The sequence below is a fragment of the Alligator mississippiensis genome, chromosome 9 (assembly GCF_030867095.1).
Source record: "Alligator mississippiensis isolate rAllMis1 chromosome 9, rAllMis1, whole genome shotgun sequence".
Lineage (NCBI taxonomy): Eukaryota > Metazoa > Chordata > Crocodylia > Alligatoridae > Alligator > Alligator mississippiensis.
This window is the reverse complement of record NC_081832.1, coordinates 74,942,927-74,968,829: the sequence shown is the minus strand read 5'-3', so window position 1 is coordinate 74,968,829 and position 25,903 is coordinate 74,942,927. Positions and strand designations below refer to the sequence as shown.

Below are 25,903 nucleotides of genomic sequence, written 5' to 3'. Positions count from 1 at the left end.
TCCTCTGCTCGTGCTTGTAGGGAGGCAGTTAGGCGGGCCAAAGCTACCATGGAGCTGAGGATGGCAACCCAAGTAAAGGACAACAAGAAATTGTTTTTTAGATACATAGGGAGTAAAAGGAAGGCCCAGGGAGGAATAGGACCCCTGCTAAATGGGCAGAAACAATTGGTGACGGACAGGGGGGACAAGGCTGAACTCCTCAACGAGTTCTTTGCCTCAGTGTTCCTAAGCGAGGGGCACGACAAGTCTCTCACTGGGGTTGTAGAGAGGCAGCAGCAAGGCGCCAGACTTCCATACGTAGATCCTGAGGTGGTGCAGAGTCACTTGGAAGAACTGGATGCCTTTAAGTCGGCAGGCCCGGATGGGCTCCATCCGAGGGTGCTGAAGGCACTGGCCGACATCATTGCAGAGCCACTGGCGGGAATATTCGAACGCTCGTGGCGCACGGGCCAAGTCCCGGAGGACTGGAAAAGGGCTAACGTGGTCCCCATTTTCAAAAAGGGGAGGGAGGAGGACCCGGGCAACTATAGGCCAGTCAGTCTCACCTCCATCCTTGGTAAAGTCTTTGAAAAAATTATCAAGGCTCACATATGTGAGAGCCCGGCAGGGCAAATTATGCTGAGGGGAAACCAGCATGGGTTTGTGGCGGGCAGATCGTGCCTGACCAATCTAGTCTCTTTCTATGACCAGGTTACGAAACGCCTGGACACAGGAGGAGGGGTGGATGTCGTATACTTAGACTTCAGGAAGGCCTTCGATACGGTATCCCACCCCATACTGGTGAACAAGTTAAGAGGCTGTGACTTGGATGACTGCACAGTCCGGTGGGTGGCGAATTGGCTAGAGGGTCGCACCCAAAGAGTCGTGGTAGATGGGTCGGTCTCGACCTGGAAGGGTGTGGGCAGTGGGGTCCCGCAGAGCTCGGTCCTTGGACCGATACTCTTCAATGTCTTCATCAGCGACTTGGACGAGGGAGTCAAATGTACTCTGTCCAAGTTTGCAGATGACACAAAGCTATGGGGAGAAGTGGACACGCCGGAGGGCAGGGAACAGCTGCAGGCAGACCTGGATAGGTTGGACAAGTGGGCAGAAACAACAGGATGCAGTTCAACAAGGAGAAATGCAAAGTGCTGCACCTAGGGAGGAAAAATGTCCAGCACACCTACAGCCTAGGGAATGACCTGCTGGGTGGCACGGAAGTGGAAAGGGATCTTGGAGTCCTAGTGGACTCCCAGATGAACATGAGCTGGCAGTGTGACAAAGCCATCAGAAAAGCCAATGGCACTTTATCGTGCATCAGCAGATGCATGACAAATAGGTCCAAGGAGGTGATACTTCCCCTCTATAGGGCGCTGGTCAGACCGCAGTTGGAGTACTGCGTGCAATTCTGGGCGCCACACTTCAAGAAGGATGCGGATAACCTGGAGAGGGTCCAGAGAAGGGCAACTCATATGGTCAAGGGCCTGCAGACCAAGCCCTACGAGGAGAGACTAGAGAACCTGGATCTTTTCAGCCTCCGCAAGAGAAGGTTGAGAGGCGACCTTGTAGCTGCCTATAAGTTCATCACGGGGGCACAGAAGGGAGTTGGTGAGGATTTATTCACCAAGGCGCCCCTGGGGGTTACAAGAAGCAATGGCCACAAGCTAGCAGAGAGCAGATTTAGACTGGACATTAGGAAGAACTTCTTCACAGTTCGAGTGGCCAAGGTCTGGAACGGGCTCCCAAGGGAGGTGGTGCTCTCCCCTACCCTGGGGGTCTTCAAGAGGAGGTTAGATGAGCATCTAGCTGGGGTCATCTAGACCCAGCACTCTTTCCTGCTTATGCAGGGGGTCGGACTCGATGATCTACTGAGGTCCCTTCCGACCCTAACATCTATGAATCTATGTGAAATGTTGGCAGGCTTTTCACCTGTCAACTGCAAACAACATATCTCTGTCAAACTGCACAAACCCTTTTCCTGATGTCTAAATCTCAACAAAAACTCAAGTAGCCAAGCTGTTTCACTCAAAAAAATTGGAGATAATTTATTAAACTTTATCACAGACTGAAAAAGTCACTAATGTTTTTAATAAATTAACACTCTTAACAGGAAAACCCCAAAGCATAATTACCGAATTTGCTCAGACTTAATACATTTACTTTTACAGTACGGTACTCAGTAGGTTCCCCTTCACAGAAGGGACTTTTCATACTATGCATCTCTGAACCTCCCATGTCCTCTCACGGAAACTCTGTCCTGGTTTCCCAATGCCCTGACATCCCAGCTCCCTGTCTGGAGCAGATGCCTACATCCAGACTGATGACCAGCACAAAGGAAAGGGAGTCAGAGGACAATGCAAGTAGCTTACAAATGGGCTTTAAAGTAGCTGCTTAACTATGCTGGAAGGAAAAGGGTCTCAGCCAAGCTCCTCAAAAGGAACAGTCAAAGCAGCGTGGAGGATACAAGACCCACTTGGGTTTTTCAAGTTTGTGGGGAGCAGGATGGGGATATGACACTTTGCACACGGCCAAGAGAGACAAGCGGATGCAGCTCTCCCTACCATACTCTGCCTAAGCAAAATGATTAGTAAAACCAGAGAGGCCCGTGAAGAGTTTACATTATGGTCACGGCCTCTGGCTGCTGAGACACAGATGTTCATTGCAATTCAAGCTTGGTCATAGGGATAGTATGCAAATTACAGTGCCATCATCGGCACTGTCCGAAGTCTGCAACAGGATGCAACAGCTCACAAACAAACAGTAAGGTGCCCAGGACTCAAGTGCTTCTTCTGCTTCAAGAATCATTGCCTTACACAGCACACCTCAAGCTTCAAAAAAACCTGCTATCACTTGGCTTATCAAAGCAATGACAACCCTTTTCTGTCAACTCTTTCTTCCACCAAGTCTGCTCACTAACCACTGCAGCTTCTAAATAATTGATTACTCAAGTTTAGGGATCCACTGTCCTAGAAACTCACTCCCGCAGCCACACAGCTGCTACACTGCATTGCCAGTGACCCCAGACACCAATATGGCACCATCCACCTCCTTACAACTGCATGTTCTTGCCCTGGGCGCCAGCGTCTCCTGGGTGGCCACCTAGACATTACTGGCTGCTTCCAGCTACTAAAAGGACCAGTCAGCATGTGTCATTTAAGAGCACAGCCAGAGGCCCACAGCAGGGAGGTCCATGTATTCTGCTAATTCATTCAAAACAGTCTGGGGGGGGGGAGCCCTGTGCTGTTTTCTGCTGCTTTCCTTCCAGTCTTGCCCCACCACAGCCAACCCTGCATTGATGAACAAGGTCAGTAAACTAAGATCTAGATGGAAAAGAAATCCACGTGCTTTCCCATCTCAGACACCCCCAGGGACTAGAAATGCCTCCTTCCTCCACCTCAGCCAACTGCTGCAAGAGCAGCACTTTGCTCCACACACAGATGGGGCCAAGAATCACCTTGGCAGGGATTCCCATCCTCTTTGTAAGAATGTTAAGGAAACTCGTGCCCACGGCAGCATTGACAGCCCTCAGGAAGCACACAGCTCTTTGGTCAGTGTAAGCAGTCAAAGCCTTCTGTAATCACAGCTTCTCCGTGTAAAGAATTAGCTACCCCAAATAAACCTGACAGTTGCCAAGAGCTGGCCAAAGCCACCCCAGCACCCCTACCTGCCCGGCCAGAAAGAGATAAACCAACTAAGCTCAAAACAGCTTATTCAGCAGCCTCTTTATCATCCTCCTGGAGTTCCTCTTCCTCCTCCTCCATTTCTGTTTTTATCTGGGCTACCCCCAGCCGGTACAGGGCATCCCGGATCACCACCTCGCCAGGCTGACAGCTCTGCACCACCTCATGGATCTGCTGGTTCACAATCTCCTTGCTGGTGAGGAAGTCCATCAGGCGGTTGTAGAGGTAATAATGGGTGGCATTGTCAAAGGTGATCGGCCTTTGGCGAATGTTGCTAGTTTTGCTGTCGTTGATGGTGGCGATGATGGCACTGTAAGGCTCCAGTTCCTGACACAAGGAGATAGAATGGTGCTGGGCCACTGGGTCGCTCTGGGCATTCGCCTCTGCCTCAGCGTGAACAACTCGGCGGGCTGTGGACTTGGTGACTGGGTGCTGGACAGAGTGCTCAGTTATGTTCATATCCACACTGTAGTGCCTGTCTAGCAGCTCTGGGCAGGACACATACTGGAAGAGGGGAAAAGAGTTCTTTTATATTACACACTCACCCATGCACCCAGCTGAGTGCACACCTGTTAAGAGACTAGGAAAATCCTAACTCTTTCTTGAATCAAAGATGAGAATTATGACCTGGGGCAGAGGGGGTAAGCAGACAGTCAGTATTCTCCAGACCCCAAGAGGGCAGCCTCATACATCCCAAACCCCATGCTGAGCCATCAGACAGGCAGGAAAACATCATCACTACATCCCTGTTGCTCTCCAGCTTCCTTGCTTTTCTAATAGTAAAATGTCTGTTGAATGACTCAAGGCACTGTCTTAAGAACAGGCCACATGCTCCAACATCCACAAGCTGTGCAACTAAGACATATCACCAGTGCATACTGCGTGTGTAAGAGAATACGTGTGAATTGCAATAGCAGCAAGTATTGCCTGTAACTGTTCCCAGGAGGAATGTACCAGTAAAAGTAACAACACTGGACAGGTCATGACACATGCCTGTCATCAGTCTGAGACCTCCCAAGAGGCAGAGAGCTGCAGCCTCACTCTAGAATTAGCCTAATAATAAAAGGATGCCAAGTCACCCCACAGGGTCATAGCTGCAGATGACACAAGACCAGTACCAATGCTGAAAATTCCTTTCAGCCTGGCAGATGGCATGGACTGCAATATAACTAACCGCTGGCGGCTCCAGGGGGTCAGAGAAGCATCCCTGGTTCTTTCCCCACATCTGGGAAGTCAGGTCAGGGCAGCAGATGTCCGCACACAATGACACTGCAGAGGCCATATCGACCACGTAAACAGGAGGCCAATGGCGTGAGGAGACTAGCAGGTCCACGTGGTCCCGGGCACTTTCCCCTCTCACGATGTACTTAGAGCCGCACACCACCTAGGAAGGAGAGAGAAAAATAAACTGGCAACTTTGGGTATTGCACTGCACTAAACCCAAAACAAAAATTCCTAAAGAGAACAAAATATTTGTTTAAAAACTCCCACTTTCAAGTGTAATGGTCACAACTTCTCTTAACTAGCTGGTCAACTCAGTGCCCCCTCAGTTTTGTCTCCTCCCCACACAAGTCAACAGCGACTCATGCAGAGATGGATAATTTTTAATCCCACCTCTGTGGCATAGTCAGGAACCTTCTCACTCACCCCAACCTTACATTCTTTTCTTCAAAAAAAATGTTGCTTTCTGGGACTATTAAGACCAAGTCACCTTGACACCCCCTGAAAAGAGCTGGAGAACAAGAATCCCCAATTCCCCTCCACTCACTATCAGTCTCCTGTTTATACTTCCAGGAAAGGGGGGACAAATCTTTCCCTGTGCAAATGATGTGTCAACCACTGATTAAAGCACCTGTCACTCACACCTGCCAAGCAAACAGATGGCAGCTTCCAACCTGCCTTACCTGGTGTGGACACACTTTGTAGATTTTGCCTCCCGTGTGTTGGGCTGAGACTTGTTTGGCACTTGTCCCATTTAGCACAAAGTCATAGAGGGCCAGGAGAGAGTAACAGAGCTGGTCCTAGGCAAAACACAGAGAGAAAGGCCTGCATTTAAATAAAGAATGAAGGCCCAGGAGTCTCCTAAAAAAAAAAAAAAAAGGGGCCTGGCTAAGTGCCATCTCACACAAGTCCTGCATGAACATATGCTAACAAGCTTTTAATTTCATGCTGAGTACAACAGGGAAGATGCACGTCTCCAAGAGGAGGAGCCCATGACAAGGTAATTACAAGCTTCTCTTCCTCTAACCCACAAGGGTTGACTGTTTAACTGTGTGTCAGTCAACCTGCAAACAGCAGGGACTTATGATCTCTGATCCACCCATCTCCTTAGTACAGTGGAGCAAAAAGTACTCTACACATTACCAATCGAAGAGAAGATGACAGGGCGGCATGACCTGGTGCGTGGGGAACAATCCTATTACCTTTGTATCTGCTGCTTCCCAGGGCACTCCACATTGTGTCAGAAAGTCCCGCAGCTGCTCCTCATTGTAGGAGCCAATTTGCTCCAGCTTGCAGGTCTCATCCTGAAGCAGCCTCACCAAAGCACTGGCATTACCTGCCAAAGGAAAAAGCACTCAGCACATACCCTCAGAAGGGAAGAGGTTGTTCAGTCAGTTCTTCAGGAGTGGGCGGTTGCAGTGGATCGCATGAACCATCCCAGCCTCTAAGGAGAAGCTGATGGCCAGCCTCACCCCAAACCAAGCCAGCAGCTGGGTGCTTTTCTGGGGAGGTTCTGGGAGTTTTATAATTAAAATCAAAATATTTAACAGGAACCAGTTCAAGAAACTGGCAGGGCCAGATTGTCCCAATGAGCGCACTCAGTCCCCTTCAATATTCTGAAACCCCTTAGTCCAAGACCCACATCTGCAGCATCAGCACTGCTATACAACCCCCCCCTTACGCCCTGGAGCTGGCTCTGCAGCTCTCAGCCTAACACTTCAGGAGCCCACAAGGCCCCTGTCTGCAGTGGCCTGCCTGCTGCTTCTCCGCCATGCAACTGCAGAGGCCCTCTCCTGGGCCAGCTGGTACAGCTACAGCTGTTGGCGGGATGCTGGGCAACCTGAACTTCTTCGGGTCCACAATAACACTGTTGTTTTAGTTCCGTCTGAAAACTGGTTACTGGCGTCTCTCTCCTTCAGACATGCCACATGCTGAGCTTCCCTTCCGAAAGCAACTCAGGAATGAAGAAGTCAACTGTTCATTTTCTGCCAAACAGAGCTGCTCCATACAAGGGACTAAGCCCAGGGAGGCAGAGGTGCAAGCTTCGGTGCATCTGCATGTGTATCCATCTACTAAGCAAAGAGCTACTCAGAGTGAACCCAGCTCTTAACAAGGAGCCATGAGTGAATGATTCTGATATCTGACTCCAACATACAAGATGTTCTGAGCCAACATATTAATAGTATTAACCCACAATAAATTTTAGATGAGTGTACTATAGCAATGATATCAATTGCTAGACCTTTTCCTCTCCAAGTCCGTTACAGACCTCTTACACCTCTGTTAGCATCTCAAAAATGGCACAGCCACAAGAACCATCTGCAGCTGTAAAATACCAGTTTTCAAGATAGAGAACACAGAACACTTAAGTCCATAAGCCCCAGGTGATTAATGCCCACATGAAATCCTCAGCACTGAACTGTACTTGGGATACAGAGCATTTCCTCAGCTTTAATGGCATCCCGAGTCCATCAGATCCCAGGCAGACCCAAGTCCAAACATGGCATTCATAATCAAAAATACCAGAAGCTAACCTAAGGCCCCACTGAGGACTGGAGGATCTAAAGCATCTCTTTTTAAGAACTGCTGTTTCACAATTCTCTCCAAAAGTCATCTACAGAAAAAGAAGTGCACCACCACTGCTGAAGGCACCCAGGGCCCTCCAGCTCATTGAGTAAGTTACCTGGCACTGGCTGGGCATCAAGGTTCTTGTCCTTCTCAGTATTGACAACCACTGCCCCTCTCATCAGCGGTGGGAAGAAAGGAGCAACAATAGAGGCATCAAACTTGGTGATCGGGATGCTAGAAGGAAACGCCACCTGCTCTATCACTTCCGTCTCCATTGTGGACCAGAAGTCTTCCACATTCACCTCGCTAGACGACAAGAATTCTGGCCAGGTAAACTACCAGGGGAAGAAAACGTATAGGTCAAAAGCTGCTTGGCTTTGACGGCTCTGAATCCGCTTTGATTTGCAAAAGAGATGGAAGGCCAACATGGACACTGCTCAGCCCAACAAACCAAGCAGACACCGTGCTCCTTTTTCCTGCCCTGGGCCAAACAAAACATCCAGGCTTGCTTCTCTTAGAAACGGGAGATGACAGATTGTAGATTAAATCAGCTAGAGAACAGGGAATGCTGCATACCACCTCCTTCTGGATTAGGGAAAAATACTGTGACACCTCAGAGAAACTGTTATTTAGGGAGGATGCTTTCAAGTCAGGAGCAAGAGGATTATGACCTGGGGGTTCCACTCAGAAAGGGAATGGATGTCAGTGAGCCAGGTCACACCCTGTTGTGAGATATCAGCAGAAGAAAAGCACACGTAACCCTCACAAGTTACTAAAAATCAGGATTAGTGGAAAACACCCTCAAATACAGTCTGAAGTGCTAGCAGAAGAGAAGACCATCTCAACATACCTCAACATTTCTCAGCGCCAGGACATTTTCCTCATTTCTCTGGGCTATCTCCACCTTGGGTGCAATGCCACAAATTCCACAGATCATATCGTTGTAGTCCCGGACGGTGAGGCATTCAAATGCCCAATAGCCATTGCACAGCAGCTCCTGGAGTTGACTCAGCTCATCAGGGCTCAGAGTTTTTTCTAGAAAGAAAAGAATGCTTTATTTAAAGCCACTTGCACTGTCGAGTCAAACTGCATTCACAGAGGCTTCACTTCCAAAAGGAAAGGAAAAAGTAGCAAAACTAGCCACCATCAGAGCTACTGCTCAAAACAAGCACCATCCTCCATGATTTCTTGCTGAAATTTGTACAAAATTGTTCAGTGAAGTGCTTGCTGTTTCAATAAAAAAAAAAAAAAAAGACAAAGCTATTTCAAAGCCCCAAAGATGAAGAGGTTTCTATAAAATAGACCAGTCATGATCTAATGGAGAAACTTTCAAGGAGAAGCCTTGAAATAGTTGGAGACACCAAAATAACTTAAAATCTCCTTTCCCCGCTTTGGACTGTCTAATGCTGAAGTCCCCAGTAAGGAAAAAGCCTCTCAAGAAAAAGTTGGACAGGGCTCCTCTGAAAGCAGAAGAGCTCTAAAAGTTAAGCTTCAAACACTCAGCCTAACCAACAAGGACATGTTGCAACTAGACCTACTGCTCCTCAATCATTTTAAAATCACTCAAAACCCCCAGGAATAATTTTTAAATGAAAACTGTTGGCACTAATCAGAAGAAACTCCTAACTAAACACACTTCTTTATGAAGCCACGAGGTACCAGCTCCATTGCCTGGAGGGGAAGAAATTAATGGAATATGCTCATTTTCTACCAAAGATTGAGCAGGTGGATATTCAGAAAGAATACATTATTAATATTTAAATACCCACGTCACCCCTGGTTCTCAGACTGTTCCCTGGTGCCTCATCACCTAAATTTTCCCAGCATATAAAGTTAAATAGCTGTTCTTTGTGCTCTATCCCCACAGGCAGTGGGGATTATCTTTACAGCCTGGCTGGAACCCAGCTCCCTTGTCAGCCCAGCTCCACCATACTACTAAGTCTCTACATTGGATGCCTGGGTCTTCTGCTTGCAGTAGGAATCCAGAGTTCCTGTATGAGCTCCCCTGCTCATTATTCTTGCTGCTCTTGGTCAAGTGAGGCCAATTCACAAAATAACTACATTCTGCTGCTGACCTACCAACGGTCACTGAAAGGAGAAGGAATTCCCTAGAACGCTGGGATGAAGTTCCCAAGAAGAAACCGTTCTCGCTGATACAGAAGCATTAATGTTTCTTATGTTAAGATTCGTAGATGCTAGGGTCGGAAGGGACCTCAATAGATCGAGTCCGACCCCCTGCATAGGCAGGAAAGAGCGCTGGGTTTAAATGACCCCAGCTAGATGCCTATCTAACCCCCTCTTGAAGACCCCCAGGGTAGGGGAGAGCACCACCACCACCCTTGGAAGCCCATTCCAGACCTTGGCCACTCTAACTGTGAAGAAACTACAGTTACAGAGAAATCTATTGGTTTGTATATAGACAGAGAGAACTCTGCCTTTATAAATGCAGAGCGGAGCTTTTACCAAAACCAAAGCCCAAGAGAAACCTAACCCAAGGAGGGCTGAGCTCTCTCCTTCCAATCTAGAGTTCACCAACTTTTCCCATCTAATATTATTATTACATTAAGATTCCAACCCCCACAAGTTCCCAGCGAAAGCAGCTAGTTCAGAATAACTGAAGGAGAAAAACCCTACCAGTCTGCTCCTGCACAGACTCCAGGATACTGCTAACTGCCACTTTGGGATCCTCTCCAAGTTTAATGTGGTTGCGGATTGTGAACAGGAGGTCCAGGCTCACTAACAGCTTGTTGCCCACGTTGAAGAGGCCTGCAATTAAACACCACAACAAGATTTGGAAACCCACAAACACAGTGTAAAATGCAACACTTCTCATTTACTGCTAAGCAAACAAACCACCCAAGCTTGATTGGAGGGTCAGATAGAGCATGGCTAAAGAGCTTCTGGAGAGTTTTCTTAAATTTAAAGACACAGCTGGAAAGGAAGCAGCACAAAAGTCAATCCAGCTCTGCACCCTGTATAGAAAACCTGCAATGAACACTAACTGTCCATCTCCTCAGCCCACAGCTCCATATCCCAAATATTTCAGTGATTTTGTATACAACACAGAACAGTTGGTCACTCTTTTCCAGACAGGACTGCTCCAGTTAGGTGGGGCATTCTCCACTTTAGTGATTCACAGACATCTGTCAACTAGGAGAATAAGCAGTACAAGTCTTGGTCAAAGAAACAGAGTCTGACAAGGTAGGGAGTTCAAGAACACTTTTTGGTTCAAAAAAAGGACTCTGCCTCTATCCCTAGCGTCTGCAGGTTGGTGTCTCTATAGAGTAACCTACTGATCATTTTTCCTACCTGTGTAGATATCAGTGAAGCTATGCAAGGCCAGGCACTGCAGATTCAAACACACCTTGACCTGAGCAGTAACCACCTGTAACCGGTTAACAGTCAGCAACCAGCACTCCTGAGGGCCAGCGAGGGAACTGTAATGAACAAGCAGGAAGAAACTTATCCACCACGTATACAAACCTGCCTGGTACTAGCTTAGAAAATGGGAAAGCAAGTGATTCAATGCTCAGAGAGAAGAAACTCCAAGATTCTCAGCCCAGGTTCTGAAGAGGGTTAGAATCGTATGCAGGCTGACAATCAGTGTGCAAGCCATTAAAAATAAACAGGTCACAAACAGCAAGCGCTCTGGCAAAGAAGTGAGGCTGGGAAAAGCATCAAGTTACCACAGCACATCTAAAATCCTGCCATTTTAAACTACTGCATCTTTCAGACTCATTATGCACTGCAAATCATCCGGAAGTGGAAATGAGGAACAGTCAGTGTCAAATCCAGAGCTGAATCCTGTTGAACACTCAATGAAGCTTTTCTGCTATACAAAAGCAAACCCTAGATGTGAGAGATTGTAATCGCCACCTGGACATACTAAAGAACAGCTCACACAAAACCCTAAGCTCCATCAGAGATGCAAGTTAAATGAAAATGTTTACCCTGGCTTTGATATCAAGGGGATAAAGCAGCATTACTTCAGACACATTTATAAACACAGAACATCAGTTTGATGATGAAAGTCAAATCTAAAACAGGATCTTACTTCTGTCCCCCTTTGAATAATGGACTGTTACAGAGGAGGCACTGCGTAGATGGAGACTCATAGTAGTTTGACCAGGAGGTCTGCTCTATGGTGACCGTCTCCTCACTCACGTTGGACAGGATGAGCCGCGAGCTGTTGAGTTCATGGATGAGTGCGAAGACTTCAGCCAGTTCTGACTCGTTCTCCGGGATCTGCATTACCTTGCGCAGCAGCTGCAGCGTGGACTGGCGCTGGATCTCTTTCTGGGCCTGAGTTAAGGGCTCACTAGTGTTCAGCACATCAGGGGGACCAGAGTTCACCTCCTACAAAAAGCCAAAATACTCAGGCTTCCTATTCAAAGGAATACAGCATTAAGTTTCCTGGAACCTAACAGTAGATCTGACACATATGTAAATATACTACCCAAGCACAGGCATCAATTTAGGTTAGACTGGAACAGAATCTATGTCAATCTTGTACCCAGGCACCATTCTCTCTCTGAATCTTGTGGCTGGCCCACTTAGCACTTCGCTACAACTGCTATACATAGGTAGAGCACGACAACTGTACAAGCAACCATAGCTTAACAAGTATAAGCAATGGCAAGGCAAGGGCTGCAAAAGTACACGCACCCTTAACATTCCTGCTAAACACAATTTCCTTAAGCTGTAGGCTATGGTGCAAATTTTCCAACATGTTCAGTCATCCTAGATAGTCTATAAAAGATAAAAAAAACCAGGAAAGCAATAAGCAACCAAGTAAGAGAAAGCTACAGGTGTACAGCATAGTACCAAATACACGGAAATAAATACAAAATACAGGAGTCTGGTTCATCTGAGCACTAGTGGCCAGTCTCCCATAAGAACCAAACTGAATCATGGAGGAATTCAGCACTATGGGGCTCAACAAAGCAGAGACAGTAACAGACTAATCCACTTAATCAGTAAAACAAACCACCCTGGCCAGCGTTTCAGCTTGTTTTCTGTCTAGTCCAGTGATGAGATAAATGGCCTGTCCAAGGGCACTGTAAATAGCATTGATTCCTGCACAACAAAGTCTGTGATAGGAATACTAAGGTTGGGGAAAAAAAAAAAAAGTCCAGAAAAAACCCAAAGAAACAGGACACAGTTGCTTTCTCAAAATGCAAGACCAGCATATTGTATTAAGGAAGCAGATAAAAGGAAAGTAAGGTTCCTTAGGCATCTGTGTATGTGTGGGTTTCACATGGTATTATTCGAGTGCAGGGGGTTTTTGTTTGTTTTATACAGCAAGCAAAATAATTTTGTTCTTCAAAATAAATTGCAGCTGGAAGATTCAAATCAAATGCACACATTAGAATGTAGCCAGCTTACATGCTGAGTGAGCATGCTAGTCAGGAATGGGGAAAACCTCTTGAAAGTCCAAACCAATTCTGCACAAGCAACAACCCACAGAGATGAACTTCAAAACTTCCTTTGTAAAATGCAGATTTTGGCTCAGAGGCAAATAGCAAGTGTCATAAAGTAACAGGTTTTGTTATTTTCATTCTATGCAATCTATTGCAAATTAGATGAAAAGCAGCTAAGACAGTTGTGAAAACGTTCACAGGATGAAATAAAACCAGGCCGAGCCTCCGTCTACCAACAGGTCAAAGTGAGAGTATGAGTCAAAAGCCACTGAAAACAGAATGATGCTGTTCACAATAGACACAGTGAATTGACATTTGCTATGACTTGGAGATAAGACTCGCTGGGAATTTTCACCTCAAATTCAGAGAGGCAGTGTCAAGGTGAGATGTGGAGGGGTTTCTCCTATGTGTCCTTTCCCTGAAAAAGGGGTGGGGGAGTTAAAAATGTAGAGGCACCCAGTGGTAAAAGTGATCACTATCAATCTGAATATATGTTTTCAAAATAGAGTATAGTCACTAGGATGGTAAAATAGCCTCTAACAGGAGTCAGCAAAATTAACTTCGGCATTTCCTCAGGAAAAATACTGGAGATTGCGGTTTCATTCAAAGTGAAAAAACACTCCTGTGAAAAAGTGTGAAGACCAATAAGCTGCCTGAAAACACTAAAATGCTGTAATTACCGGGGGGGGGGGAGGGAGGGGAACCCCAACAAAATAAACACCGATTCCCCAAGTTCAAAAATATTCACTACAGTCAAAATTAAGTGTGTTCCAATCACCCTCCCCAATTTTTTTGATGATTTAGTTCACTACAATAGTGCTCTTCAGCCTTTTTTGTACCAGGACTCATCTGTAAACATTGATGGCCAGTCCTGACCCAGTTCCCTCACTCCCAACCTGCTGTCCCCTGCCCCCATGCCCCAGCTCTGCAGTGTGTAGGGCATGGGGGGCACCAAGCAGCCTGGAACTCGGACACCCTTCAAGGGAAAAAGCCACAGTATCCCACATTTTTCTCCTTTAAAGGAGAATCCATTTTTAAAGTTTGTTTGCAACCCTTTTATATATTTTTGGGACCCACTTTTGGGTTGCGACCCACAGGTTGAAAAATGCTGTACTAGAAGACACCAAGATATTGCAGTGGCAATCAGTTCTCTACACACAGAGAGACTCAAGAGACTGCAGCAAACCCCAGGGCAATCTATTCAATTCAGCATGAAAGATGACAACTCACCAGGGATTTCACTGTTTTCTCAGCTCTGTCCTTGGCAAGGTTGTAGCCGCAGCTGGGACAGATACGTGGCTTGTGCCTGTTCGTGTATACATAACTACAGGATGGGTTCTTGCACTTCCCTCTGCCACGTGAGGTTGCTAGTCCCAAATCCTGGAAGGACACAGAAGGAATGTGACCCCTGAGAGTAAACTGTCATCTTTTCTTAAGATGTGCCCCCCATATCTCAAATAGTAGTTTATAAGGTTCAAGCAGGCTTGGCTACTTACTTAAGAACAGTTCAGTTAATCTATAGACCTTAGGCTTCATTTGATGGTCACTTGGCAGGGGAAAGAAATTCAGAAATAGTCCTATTTAACCCTCTCATACTAATGCCAGAAAGGGATTAAGGTTATGTTAGGATATAAAGTATCTAACAGGATTTCATCAAAACACTAAAATGTTCTGGTTCAGTGCGTAGGTAGCAATGGAAGACATACAATGTATGAGGTGACTCACTCAGACAAGTGGAGATACAAGCCAGAAAGTGTTAAAGACCCCAAATTAGAGCTATCCTATAGAAAAAAACACAGAGGAGCTACCCAACTGAGAAATCAAATCATAAAGGACTGTGTAACCCAGAGCACTTGTAACATGACAAGTCCTTTGTTTTTTTGGCACTAGTTCACTGTACTGTGTGGGGGTGGGAAATTAAAGAACAAATCTAGCCTCAGATTTATCCCAGTAATTCACTTTACCAGACCATCAGAATCATTTTTCTTGGAAGCCAATGTAACTCCTGACTATGAGCTGGATCTGACCTCTCATTCCAATTCCTACTTGATGCATGTCCACTTCGCAAAACCTACTGCTGTAACAAGCACTCTCTCAAGGACACTATTATTCCAATACTGAGACTGACCTAACCTGATCCCTGCTAATGGTAGCCTTCAAGACACAGGCTATACATAATACAAGGAGTCTGCCCTATCATTCCTTAAGCTGTAGATAGGAAACTTCAACACTGTTAGGGCAGCTTACTTCATCAACACAGTACTTGCTTCAAAATGAAAGCACACCAAATTCCAAGCTGTACCTTCAAAGGAGACCACATACAGAAGTGGTTTCTTGAACACCTACAACTGCTTTTCAAACTTGTAATTATCAGAGCCAAAGAGCTAATGATGAAGATGAAAGCAACTGCCTTTGAAGACTCTTGCGACTTCTCAAGAGGCTCGCTGGTGTTCCCACAGACTGTCAAAGACACTTACCAAAGTCACAGTGCAGCTATACTTGTAGGAAGGGAATACGTCTGGTTTAACCTCCACTACTTTCACCTGAGATGACCCGCTGATTGGGCTACTGTGGAGCTGTAAGATTGAACATAATATAGGAAAACACATTTAAGAAATCTGGTACTGGATGCACAAGTCATCACTCACAAACAAGAACTATTAAGACATTAAAATGAAGCCAGGCTATATTTTAGCATGGTGCTTGTATACAGTGTCAATTTAAACTAGAATTACTGCAACATCTTTACATATATCACTAGCTATGCAGCACTCTTTCACAGAACAAATGCAAGAACACCACTCAGTACTTATCACACATCACCCTCAAGCACTAAGAGATCCTCAAAACGCTCCCATGAGATAACTAGTGAGGTGTTAAAACAGTAATATGAAGAAAAAGTCCAAGACAGAGAAACAGTCATAACCATGAACAGAATTCAGCACTTCATAGCTCAAAAGTCTCGTGTTCAGGCCACTAGCCTATTCTGCCTCAGAGAGACCAAAAGCTAAGTGGCACTAGTCACAAATCCCAGCTCCAAGATGTTACTAGATTTCCTTAACACTCAGGTCCTTTTGGAAATCCTACCATGTACCCAGCCAATTCAATCCAATGCAGAGAGCATACGCATTACAAAAAGCAAGCAACACTCTTACCTTTCGCTCCTCAACGCTAGTTGCCTGGAGGATAGGCTGACCCAGCTGCTTCAGTGTACTGGGCTTCAGGCCTGAGGTTCTCACAGGGGAAAGCTTATCTTGAAAAAGAGATGAACACTGTAGGTTAGATTGCAAGATGCATCTTTACCAGGATTTTAGTTCTATCCTAGGAGCTTGTGCAAATGTAGGAATGACACATATGGGACCTGCTGTTTTTTGAACCCAAAGTAACCAAAGCAGCTTTTGGAAATTTGCAGCTTACAACCTCAAATGGCAGGAAGCTGCTCCATTATTGAAGGCTGATTGTGTAAAGTTTCTGCTAGACACTACAATACAAACCAGTGAGCAATATATAATTGGTGATTCAGACAAGTACTGGAATTCAAGTTTCCTCAGAAGACATTGCAACATCAAGACACGTACTATGCATCATTTGCCTCCTTATGCCCACATTTCAGAAGCCTCTACTTCTTTCAAAGAACATTATGGATTGTTTCTTGCTCTTACCATTATTTGGAAAGGCCTGTCTGGTGCTGGGAGGCTCTGTGCTGGCTTCCCTCCCCAGGCTGGCAGGGGCAGGTAAGATTGCTCTCATGGGTCTTGCTGCTGCAAGCAAGGAGGGTTTGGGTCTTGGCTTGATCTTTAGTTCTTGTCCTTTGTGTACAGTAGCAGGAGCATCAACTCTAAAAGACAAGAGTGGCAGCTGCAATGAATGTTACACAGTGTATGCACATTAGTGCAGTGCAAGCAGACAGCAGGCCAGAAGGAAGCACAATCAGTACCCACCACACTGTGCAGGAGTGGGGAATTCAAGAACAAATCTGGCCTCAGATTTATCCCAGTAATTCACTTTACCATGCAAGCTGGCTTTGACTCACAGAATAACATCTCCAAGGGAAACCCCATACTGGCAGGGGATGGGGCAGGATAGAGCAGGTCTTACCAAGGACGTTGGCAAAAGCTTACATATTTCACTGGATTAGTACTGCCAGCGCTGCCACATGTAACAGACCAACACCTCTATAAAAGTTATCTGGAACTGACTCACCCCAATGGCTTCTTTGCAGGGTTAGCTGGACTTGTAACCTCGGAGGATGGTTGAAGCCCCAGCCCCGCACTGTCTTTTTCCACCTGTTCTAAGGAAGCGTCCCCCTGCACATGGCTCTCCTGAGCCAGCGACACTGCAGCAGCATTCCCTCTGTCTTCAGCTTGCACATTGTTTGCAAGGATGTGAGCCTCAGAGATGATCACTTCCTCCCACTCAGTCTCCTGCATCTGTTCCCCAATAGGTACAGCATTCAGGAGCTGGCTGACAGCTTCAGAGCTTTCCAAAGTAGCTCTGGAGGCATTTTCTCGAGCAGCTGCCTGGTCTGTGATTAGTGGCTGCTGATTTCTTTTAGCTGCTGGTGTTCTGAGAGAGACACCAGAATTTGGCTCAGCTTTGCCTTTGGGTTGCTTCTCCTGAAAACAAAAAAAGACACCCAGATTCCTCAGAGCTCTAGGACATTCATAGGAAAATGAATTCTATTCAAATCTTGTCTGAGGACTGCTTAACACCAATTTTAAAAACATGGTATGAGTCTGAAGATACACAAAAACAGAAACATATATCCCCTCAGACAGTCAATGTCTCATTAGCATTAGAGCTGTCCCATCATGCCATTTCCACAGCACTGCTTACTTCATAGCATAAGTCATCCACAGTTTTCTCCTAGTGGGAGGCCCTTTCTTCCACAACTCCCAACTCTCTAAACCAGTCTCTTGCTCTGAACTCAGTCTAAGAGTTCAAATGAACTGAACGTGCAGTTTGGCTATTGTATGTATAACCTTTCTGGACCAGAACGGTGTGTACTAGTCAGAGTTCTGCAATCACTTGGGGAAAAAGACTCATTTTGAGGAATTCAGGAAGTAAGTGTTCCTCAAGAGAAGAAATGTTAACTACTCGAAAGATATTTTATCCTAGACAGAAGGAAATCAGAAGCGTTTCCTTCACAATGGCCAAATAATAATTGGGCCCTCTGGGCTAGCGATACCCGAGTTAGAGGGAGGATCACCGAGAAATGCCGTGTTCTGGCAGCACATCCACAACAGTGACCCTCTCAGCAGCACAGAAGCAGAAAGGGATCTCAGAGTCATAGTGGATTCCAAGATGAACATGAGTCATCAGTGTGACGAAATCATCATAAAAGCTAACCGCACTTTATCATACATCAGCAGATGCATGACAAATAGATCCAAGGAGGTGATATTTCCCCTCTGTGTGGCACTGGTCAGACCGCAGTTGGAGTACTGTGTCCAGTTTTGGGCTCCGTACTTGAAGAAGGATGTTGATAGACTTGAGGGTCCAGAGGAGGCCACTCGTATAGTTAGGGGCTAGACTGAGGGACCTGGACCTCTTCAGCCTCTGCAAGAGAAGGCTGAGAGGGGATCTTGCGGCCGCCTACAAATTTATTAAGGGGACGCAGCAAGGGATCGGAGATGCTCTGTTCACCAGGGTGCCTCTTGGAGTAAAAAGAAACAATGGTCACAAACTGACAGAGAGCAGATTTAGGCTAGATATCAGGAAAGACTTCTTCATGGTAAGGGTGGCCAAAATTTGGAATGGGCTTCCAAGGAAGGTGGTGCTCTCCCCTACCTTTGGGGTCTTTAAGAGAAAGCTGGATAGGCATCTGGCTGGGGTCATCTGACCCCAGCACTCTTTCCTGCCTAGGCAGGGGGTCAGACTCAATGACGATCTGTTGCAGTCCCTTCCGACCCTAGCACCTATGAATCCTGCTGGTTCATAGGCAAGTCACTTTAAAGACAGGCTTTTATGCTCAGTTTACAATGAAGGAGCTTTTAAAGGAAGACCTGAGATGCAGACATTTAGGCCAAACCCCTTCCTCACTAGATAGCAAGATGCATATATTTTCACTTCCAGCTTCAACTCTGTACTCCTTGCACTGGTTTAAACAAAAACTACTGATGCAGCTATTTAAAGGGTTGTACTGTAAACAACAAAGCTGTTTATAATCAAAAAATGATGTCAAAATGCAGAAGTGACATGTTCCCTCTAATGTCTTTCAGTCAGTTCCAGTCACCTCAGGGGTTACTTGGAACACACCAGGAGACGCCACTTTCAGACAGAAGCCATTTGCTTTTGACACTCTGTGTACTTCAGTTTAGTTTTCTGCAAACGTGCAGGGTGCATTTTTTATGCCGAGGCAGCACCCAGAAATCCTGGTCATCAAAAAAAAAGGCGTTTGGCAATGCATACACTTGTGCACACACATGCACCCAACTCTCACAGTGAATTACCACACAACAGAAGAACAAGGACGATTTAAAGAGAGACACAAATAAAGCCTTTTGGACTGATAGAAGCTTGCATGAATTAAGCCTCCTTAAAAACTTACATCCTGGAGTGTCTGAATTCATTTGATTCTGTGTGCAGTTTGATGACTGCTACAAGAGAACCTTACAAGAAGTGGAGTCAGACCACAAGCGGGGGAAACTGAACCGTATAAAGGGGTCAGGGCCTTATAAGGTTTCCCCCATTCTTTCAGACTGATACCACTTGTGTAGAAAGTATCTTCAGCAGAGGGGCAGAAAATGCAGAAGCAATATCATTCAAGCTCATTGCAAATCTCCACCTAAATCACGGTCAACAGCAACTTGTTCCAACACAGACTTTGAAAGAAAAGGACAGCAATTCATTTTCGCATCTCTCTGACTTGCCAAGGCTATAAGCTTTGGGATTTCACAGGTATTCATACAAATGTCAATCACTAGAAAAAGCAAAGGTTATCTACAATGTGGGACAATACCTTTGGGATCCACTTCCCTCCCAGGAAATTCCCACATGTCGGGCATTTTGGAGGTTTGTGCCTGGTGACGTAAGTGAAGGAACAGCCAGGATTGGTGCAATTTCCATGCCCCCTGCGGGTATAGGTCGTTGTCTAAAACAAAACGATTGCCAAGAATTTCTCTACAGAACTACATATATAACCCACAATACACACACTTTCTACTGGTAACCCTGTTACGAACATTAGCTAATTAACCCCCATGAGCCAAGTAATACTATACATTTTACATAAACTAATGTGCAGAAAGTATTTTTCCCTCAAAAAGACTAGCAATATTCAGCGTCACAGGACATTTATGTTCAGAGTCCTAGGCCCTGTTACTAAGGGCTAGTGCAAGGACTCAGGAATTTCACAGCTGTGCAATTTGTCATTAAATGCTCCCCCTCCTGCAGGAACTAACCTCCCACTTAAAAAAAAATATATATTTCATTCTCCTATAAAGTGAGAAAAAAATACCTTGGGACATTGAGCACATGCTAGTGCAGCAACATATTTGTTCCAAGACAATTTGATATAGCATGCTCACATACCCCTTACAACATGCATAGCACATCACCAGCTGAATACCAAGTTACACAACACAAGAGGCTGCTGTACTGACTGTTATGCGTTTATTATAAAACTTCATTTAAGTTTATCTGAACCTGTTGCATTGAGCATACAGACCCTCCCAACTAGAGAGGAAATCGCAATTAGTGTGATGTATCTTGTTAGGAATAAGGAGCTGAATATGATCAAATTCTTTAAGGTTTTGTCTAGGCCAGGACTCAGAAGATGTTATCCACCACTCATTAACAGACTGACGTAGATAAGCTCATTGATATCGCAGAAATGGTAGTTCAAAGAAAGCCTGAGAGAAACACAACCTCCTCCTTTACTTACCAGTTTGATTGATGTCGGGTTCTCCACAACAGAATGAGCTGGCCAAGGCAGCATAATATATTGTGTAGGGGGCGTGGAAGAGCTGCTCTCCTCCGTATCCTAAAAATCATGAAAAGGAAAGCTATACAACAAGCAAGGGCTACATGCTGCTGTATTCTAAACTTCTGTCAAGAGTCCCTTCAATGTAAGATTTCAGAGTGTATCACACAGCTATGCTCAGAGGCACCATTGTACAAGTGACATGTTCAAAGAAGCGATGGCTGCACAGCAGATTTGATGAGACTGTCAATCTCTTCACAGTCTAGAAAAGGTCACAAGCACTCTGAAAGCAATGCACTCAGCTCCTGGGCAGACGCTGCTTGATCTCTCTGAGCCTTGCCAGACAAGTAGTAACACCCTAGAATTCAAAAGAATCCCCATCCAATCCTCTGTAGCTAAGAAACCAATTGGGGGGGGGGAAGGGGGGGAGGGCAAGCGGCGGCGCACATGGACGACGGACACACAAGGAGACAGATGGGGACCAGACTCGACAGGGAAATGAAAGTGTTTGAACCCCACAAAATAAAGCTCTAGTGTCTCTGTGGGCTCACCTACACAAGACACTTTACTGCAGAGTTGACTAATTAGCTCTACAGTAAAGCATCACTGTCTACACATGCAGCACTATTAGGCCACAGTAAATAAATTAACTCCACTCTAGGATAGTACTGCCCAACACAAGTACTGTTGTACAGCAGTGTAGTTACATGAGGCAAAACACGCACATGTAGACGGTGACGTGGCCAGTTGAAGCACAAGGGTGCTTCCAGTGTAGGGGCAGCCTGCTGGCTAACCTCGCACTGAAGCACCCTCGTGCCCTAGCCAGCCCCTCTGCAGCATATTGAGCCGGGTCAGAGCAGCCCTAGGCTGGTAGGCTGATCTCCAAGGCCCTCTGCAAGCTGCAGCTTCTCTGCCCTGGCTCAACGTGCTGCAGTCCCGGGCACACAAGCAAACACTGAGCCTGGGAGCAATAAATTCCAGCGTGAACTGCACCCGAGTTTTTTGTGTGACATTACTATCATGTGTAGATGCTCCCTATGGAACCCATCCCAAAGCCTAGGGCAATCATTTTTTAAGCCTGGGCTAACAGTGGGAGATAGGGAAACACCCCAGCCTTTTCAGACTGATTTAATAGTGAAACGTTCTTTCATCACTACTGACCTGCTGGTTGAGCAGACTACAGGAAAAAAGCAGGCAGCAAGTTAACAGAAATAAAGCTGTCAGTGGTTACTAGCTTAACTTACCCTCCCAGTCACCACTGTTACCACAGAGAGATTGTCTGAAACCTGAGGCTGTGCCACAGCAATGCTCCCATTGGAGAGGTCTGTGGAGCTGCTAACCAGAGTCTCTTCAATTACCACACTGGTCGTCTGATATGGCTGCCCCTCTCCCATCTCCACAGAAGCCTCATCCAAGAGGATATCTCCAGTCACTTTATCTGCTATGGGTCTGACGTAATGAGAAAGAATCTCTGAGGCAACAATTTCTTCTATAGTGTCTGACTGACCAAATGAGGCAGCCTCTTCTGCCAGTCCTTCAATGGCAATGCACTGCTCAGAAATGCCAACATGGCTCGAGTCGACAGAAAGGATGTTTTGTACTGCATCTTGGGAGACGCCTGTGATGTTGGTAGAGGCTGTTATTCCTTCTGATGCGGTCTGACCCTGTGCCACACACAGTTCTAGGGGCTGTCTGCTCCTGTCCTCTTGGAGAGTGGTTTTGGGGATAATTATGTAATCTGAGCGAGGAAGAATCTTACGGAAACCTGGAATGTCTGGAACTACTGCAGTCAGAGCGGACATCTTGGAGTTCTGTTGACAAAAACAGAGAAGGAAATAAGAGGAGCGAGACTCAAAAGAAAGTTTAATTTGCAATCAAGGTGCTGGGAGAGGGGACATTTAGTGAATCCATCAGGACTCAACAGGCTTCTAAACACACTCTGAAGATTCCTCCACATTTGACAGAGCCTCCAAAACTCCATCCTCGATTTTTAGTCCTATTTTAACCCTACTCTTTACCAGCCCTTACAAAAAAGGTCACTATGCTTCTGACGAGTGTGTACTGGGCAGAATCTGTTTGAAGCCTGCTAGTACTGCTCTTTAGCTGGACAAAGATTAGGCAACAAAATAAATTCCCTTTTTCCCACCCCCAAGCACACTACCTCCCACAACAAGCCTAACCCTATCAGGATTAGACTGGTATTTATAAAGAAGGGATTCTCCCACACAGCTATGGTATGCACTGCCACAAGGCAGTTATCTTACAATAGTCACCTCATGCACGTGGCTATTCTACTTCTGACAGAACGCAGCACCTAGGAAGCTAGACCATGTTACATCCTGCTGAACTGTATCATGACTTAGTCTATTATAATCAGATATCACTGTACTCAAGACACATTAAAGTTTAAAGAAATAGGGAGGCTTTCTAATCCTAAGGAAGAAGCTAGCCCAGCTACCTCTGAACACAGTGGGATCAATTAGAGATGCACATTAAATCTGCAAAGACAAAAGTAGCTCATAGGTCATGATTCTTCCTAGTATTTTACTCACCGTACTCTTCAGGAAAAAAGCAAGTTGGACAGGAAGTTATAATTCATACAGTGAAGAAGGTCAGAAAAGGTCAGGACTTACTGGATCCAGTCCTTCTTTCTCTAGTTTGGCCTTCTCCAAGTAGTAGCTTTTTTCAGCTACACTGAGCAGCCTCCAGCTCTCACTGATCTTCTTGTTGATTTCAGACTGTGGGAGATGGGGAAGCTCCTGCTGTACTTTCAAGTAGATATCATAGTAGTAGAGAAGGTAAGCTGATCTGAAACAGAAGGTAATACTGCAAGTTTTTTTCCTAAAGATCAAATGTAAAATAGAGCCACCAGTCTTACGCTGGCCTCAGGGCCAATTATGAGAGCACTATAATAGTTTAGCCTTTCCATAAGCAGAAAAGGATAAGAGTATATTGGAGGGTGAGGAGAATAAGCAAAATAAGTAATTCACTGCAATCTGAAGCATATTTGAGTCTTGAATGTGTATCCATGAGATGAAAAGTAAACTTCATCTAGTACACATTCTTGCAGGCAATAGCAGTCATAATCATCATCTCCTCTAAGGTTAAAGTCTAGATCAGTGATTTTCAACTAGGGTGCATAGCCAGACCTTTTGAAGGGTGCTGTGAGGTGCAAGTAGATAACCAAATAAATTAAGCAGGTAAGAGCAGGCTCAGGCTCATCCCAGTCTGGATGATCTCTCACTCCCACCCTAAATCCCTCTGCAAGGAGGTAAGCACTATAACCGATAAAACAATTTTTGAAATTGGGTGCCACTCAATTCACAAAAGTACTGGAGAGGTGCCTCAAGTCCAGTGAGAGGTGCTTCAAGTCCAAAAAGGTCGAGAACCACTGATCTACATGCTAGCAAGTCATTCTGTAGCAAGGGGACAGCAATACTGCAGCTACAGAACTGCAAATTATGGTGAGCTCTGGCCACGTGACGGCACTGAGAAAAGCACGCACATCGCACTTGCTCCGAGTGACGTACAAGCCGAAGTATACTGCAGAGGCAACTTGTACTAAAGAAACGGAATCCCGCTCCGACACTTGAAAAGAGCCACAAATGGAAACGGACAGGAAGATGGAGAGGAACTCACCGAGGTTTTTTGGCCTTTTCTCCCTGGTCTCCAGGACTTTTGTATTTCTTTTTCTTCTTCGATGGCACTGGAGATGCATAGGTGTAAGTACCCTCTATTTCCTCCATTACTACAGTCACTTCGGTGCCATCATACGGAGCCTCCATTACTAAAGTGACAAAATGTTTACAAAGTAAGAAACACCTCAAGTTATGCTGCAGGGGTGATGGTTGTAGCCGTGTTGGTCTAAGGACATAAACAAAGTTCCTTGGGTGAATTTGATCTCTTTTATTAGACCAACCCAAATAGTCGGAGAATAGTTATTAAGCAAGCTTTCGGGTTCAAAAACCCTTCATCAGGCTGAGGAAGCTTCAGCCGTTGGCGTGTGCTCTTCCTGGATGGCATGACGAGTAAAGTTATGCAGCGCTTGCATTTAGCAAATGAGCCCGCCCTGACAACAATACTAGCACTTCGGTATTAACTGCTTTACATTTCTTTACTTGGAAATTTCATTTATTTCCCCAAGTTATTCCGTCCTTTGCTAGACCCTTTCACACGACAACAACAAACACATCTTTCAAATGACAAACGACAAACACAGAAGAGAGAGACTGGTGGACGCGCAGCAGAGAAACCATAACACGGGGGGGGGGGCATCATGGGACCAGAAACAAAACTCTTCTAGATTACGAGGTCAAATCCAGCCCCCCAGGCCCGTGATAACTAAACGCTGTCATTTGTCAACAGGCGGTGTGAAGCCAGCGTAGCAAACTTAAGCTCAGTCCGCAGCCGACGCGTGTCCGAGCACAACAGCTGCTGCGTCTAATCATCCCAAAGAGCAGCGACGGCGTCCTCCTCTTACTGCCAGAGGTTTGGACTCCAGCCCTCCCTTACTCAAGTCTGTTTCAGAATGAGCAGTCACACCCGGCGGGGCGCGGGCCTGCTGGGGACGCAGGCTGGCTGTCAAAGTTTGGAGGCGAAGCCCCTGGCCCTCCAAGCGGAGGAGAGAAGAGGAAGGGACAAAAAAAAAAAAAAAAAGAGAGGGCTGCTGCCCTACAAACTACTCTCCCCCCCGCACGCACAGAGCTGCACGTGCGCCGGCGCGTCGAGAATTGGGCTCTGAAGTCACCTGAAGACCTGTCAATGAGCCAAGAATCACGGAGTGGCGGGGCTGCCGCCGCCTCAGCGGGGCGCGGTGGGGAGGGACACGGACTCACCTCCCTGCCGGGTCAGCGCGAGGCGGCGGCGGGCGGGGCCGGCCCAGCATGCCCGGGCCAGGCGGCGCCACGGCCCCCGGGGCGGCGGCGGAACACAAGGCCGCCTCAAGAGGCTCCAGCCGCCGCACCGGAAGTGCTCGCCACAAACCCTTCCGGGGTCAGAGGGCGCCGCCGGCGCGCGATGGCGCCGCCGGCGCGCGATGACGCCACCCCGGCGAAGCGAACTCAACCAAGAACCCTATTGGGGGGGGGAGGGGGTGGAATGTACCACTCCGC

General features: G+C 46.3%; 1 protein-coding gene across 3 annotated transcripts; it reads right to left on the bottom strand.

Moving 5' to 3' along the window:
- Nucleotides 1-1,998: 1,998 nt before the first annotated feature.
- Nucleotides 1,999-25,763, bottom strand: HMGXB3 (HMG-box containing 3). 3 transcript variants are annotated; one of them, XM_006275371.4, is made up of 20 exons: nucleotides 25,628-25,763; nucleotides 24,432-24,579; nucleotides 23,426-23,600; nucleotides 22,037-22,603; nucleotides 20,754-20,852; nucleotides 19,830-19,961; nucleotides 17,072-17,484; nucleotides 16,531-16,706; nucleotides 16,024-16,121; nucleotides 15,346-15,444; nucleotides 14,099-14,248; nucleotides 11,503-11,804; nucleotides 10,758-10,885; nucleotides 10,083-10,214; nucleotides 8,299-8,483; nucleotides 7,564-7,783; nucleotides 6,083-6,216; nucleotides 5,564-5,680; nucleotides 4,834-5,043; nucleotides 1,999-4,163 (listed from the first exon to the last, which is right to left on the bottom strand). In XM_006275371.4, exons 2-20 carry the CDS (start codon nucleotides 24,575-24,577, stop codon nucleotides 3,687-3,689), a joined length of 3,960 nt encoding a protein of 1,319 aa, XP_006275433.1. In that variant the 5' UTR covers nucleotides 24,578-24,579; nucleotides 25,628-25,763; the 3' UTR covers nucleotides 1,999-3,686. The 3 variants fall into 3 exon arrangements, with proteins under 3 accessions (XP_006275433.1, XP_019334113.1, XP_019334114.1); XM_019478568.2 differs by lacking the exon at nucleotides 25,628-25,763 and adding an exon at nucleotides 25,540-25,586; XM_019478569.2 differs by lacking the exon at nucleotides 19,830-19,961.
- Between the last annotated feature and the right edge of the window lie 140 nt (nucleotides 25,764-25,903).

What these genes read in the sequence shown, in the direction of transcription:
- HMGXB3 (XM_006275371.4), bottom strand. Translation starts at nt 24,577, where the DNA reads ATGGAGGCTCCGTATGATGGCACCGAAGTGACTGTAGTAATGGAGGAA. An exon ending in CTAGCGTTGAGGAGCGAAAG is followed by an intron (nt 15,445 to 16,023) that starts GTAAGAGTGTTG and finishes TCAATCTTACAG; the next exon opens with CTCCACAGTAGCCCAATCAG. An exon ending in ATAGCTGCACTGTGACTTTG is followed by an intron (nt 14,249 to 15,345) that starts GTAAGTGTCTTT and finishes GTGTCCTTCCAG; the next exon opens with GATTTGGGACTAGCAACCTC.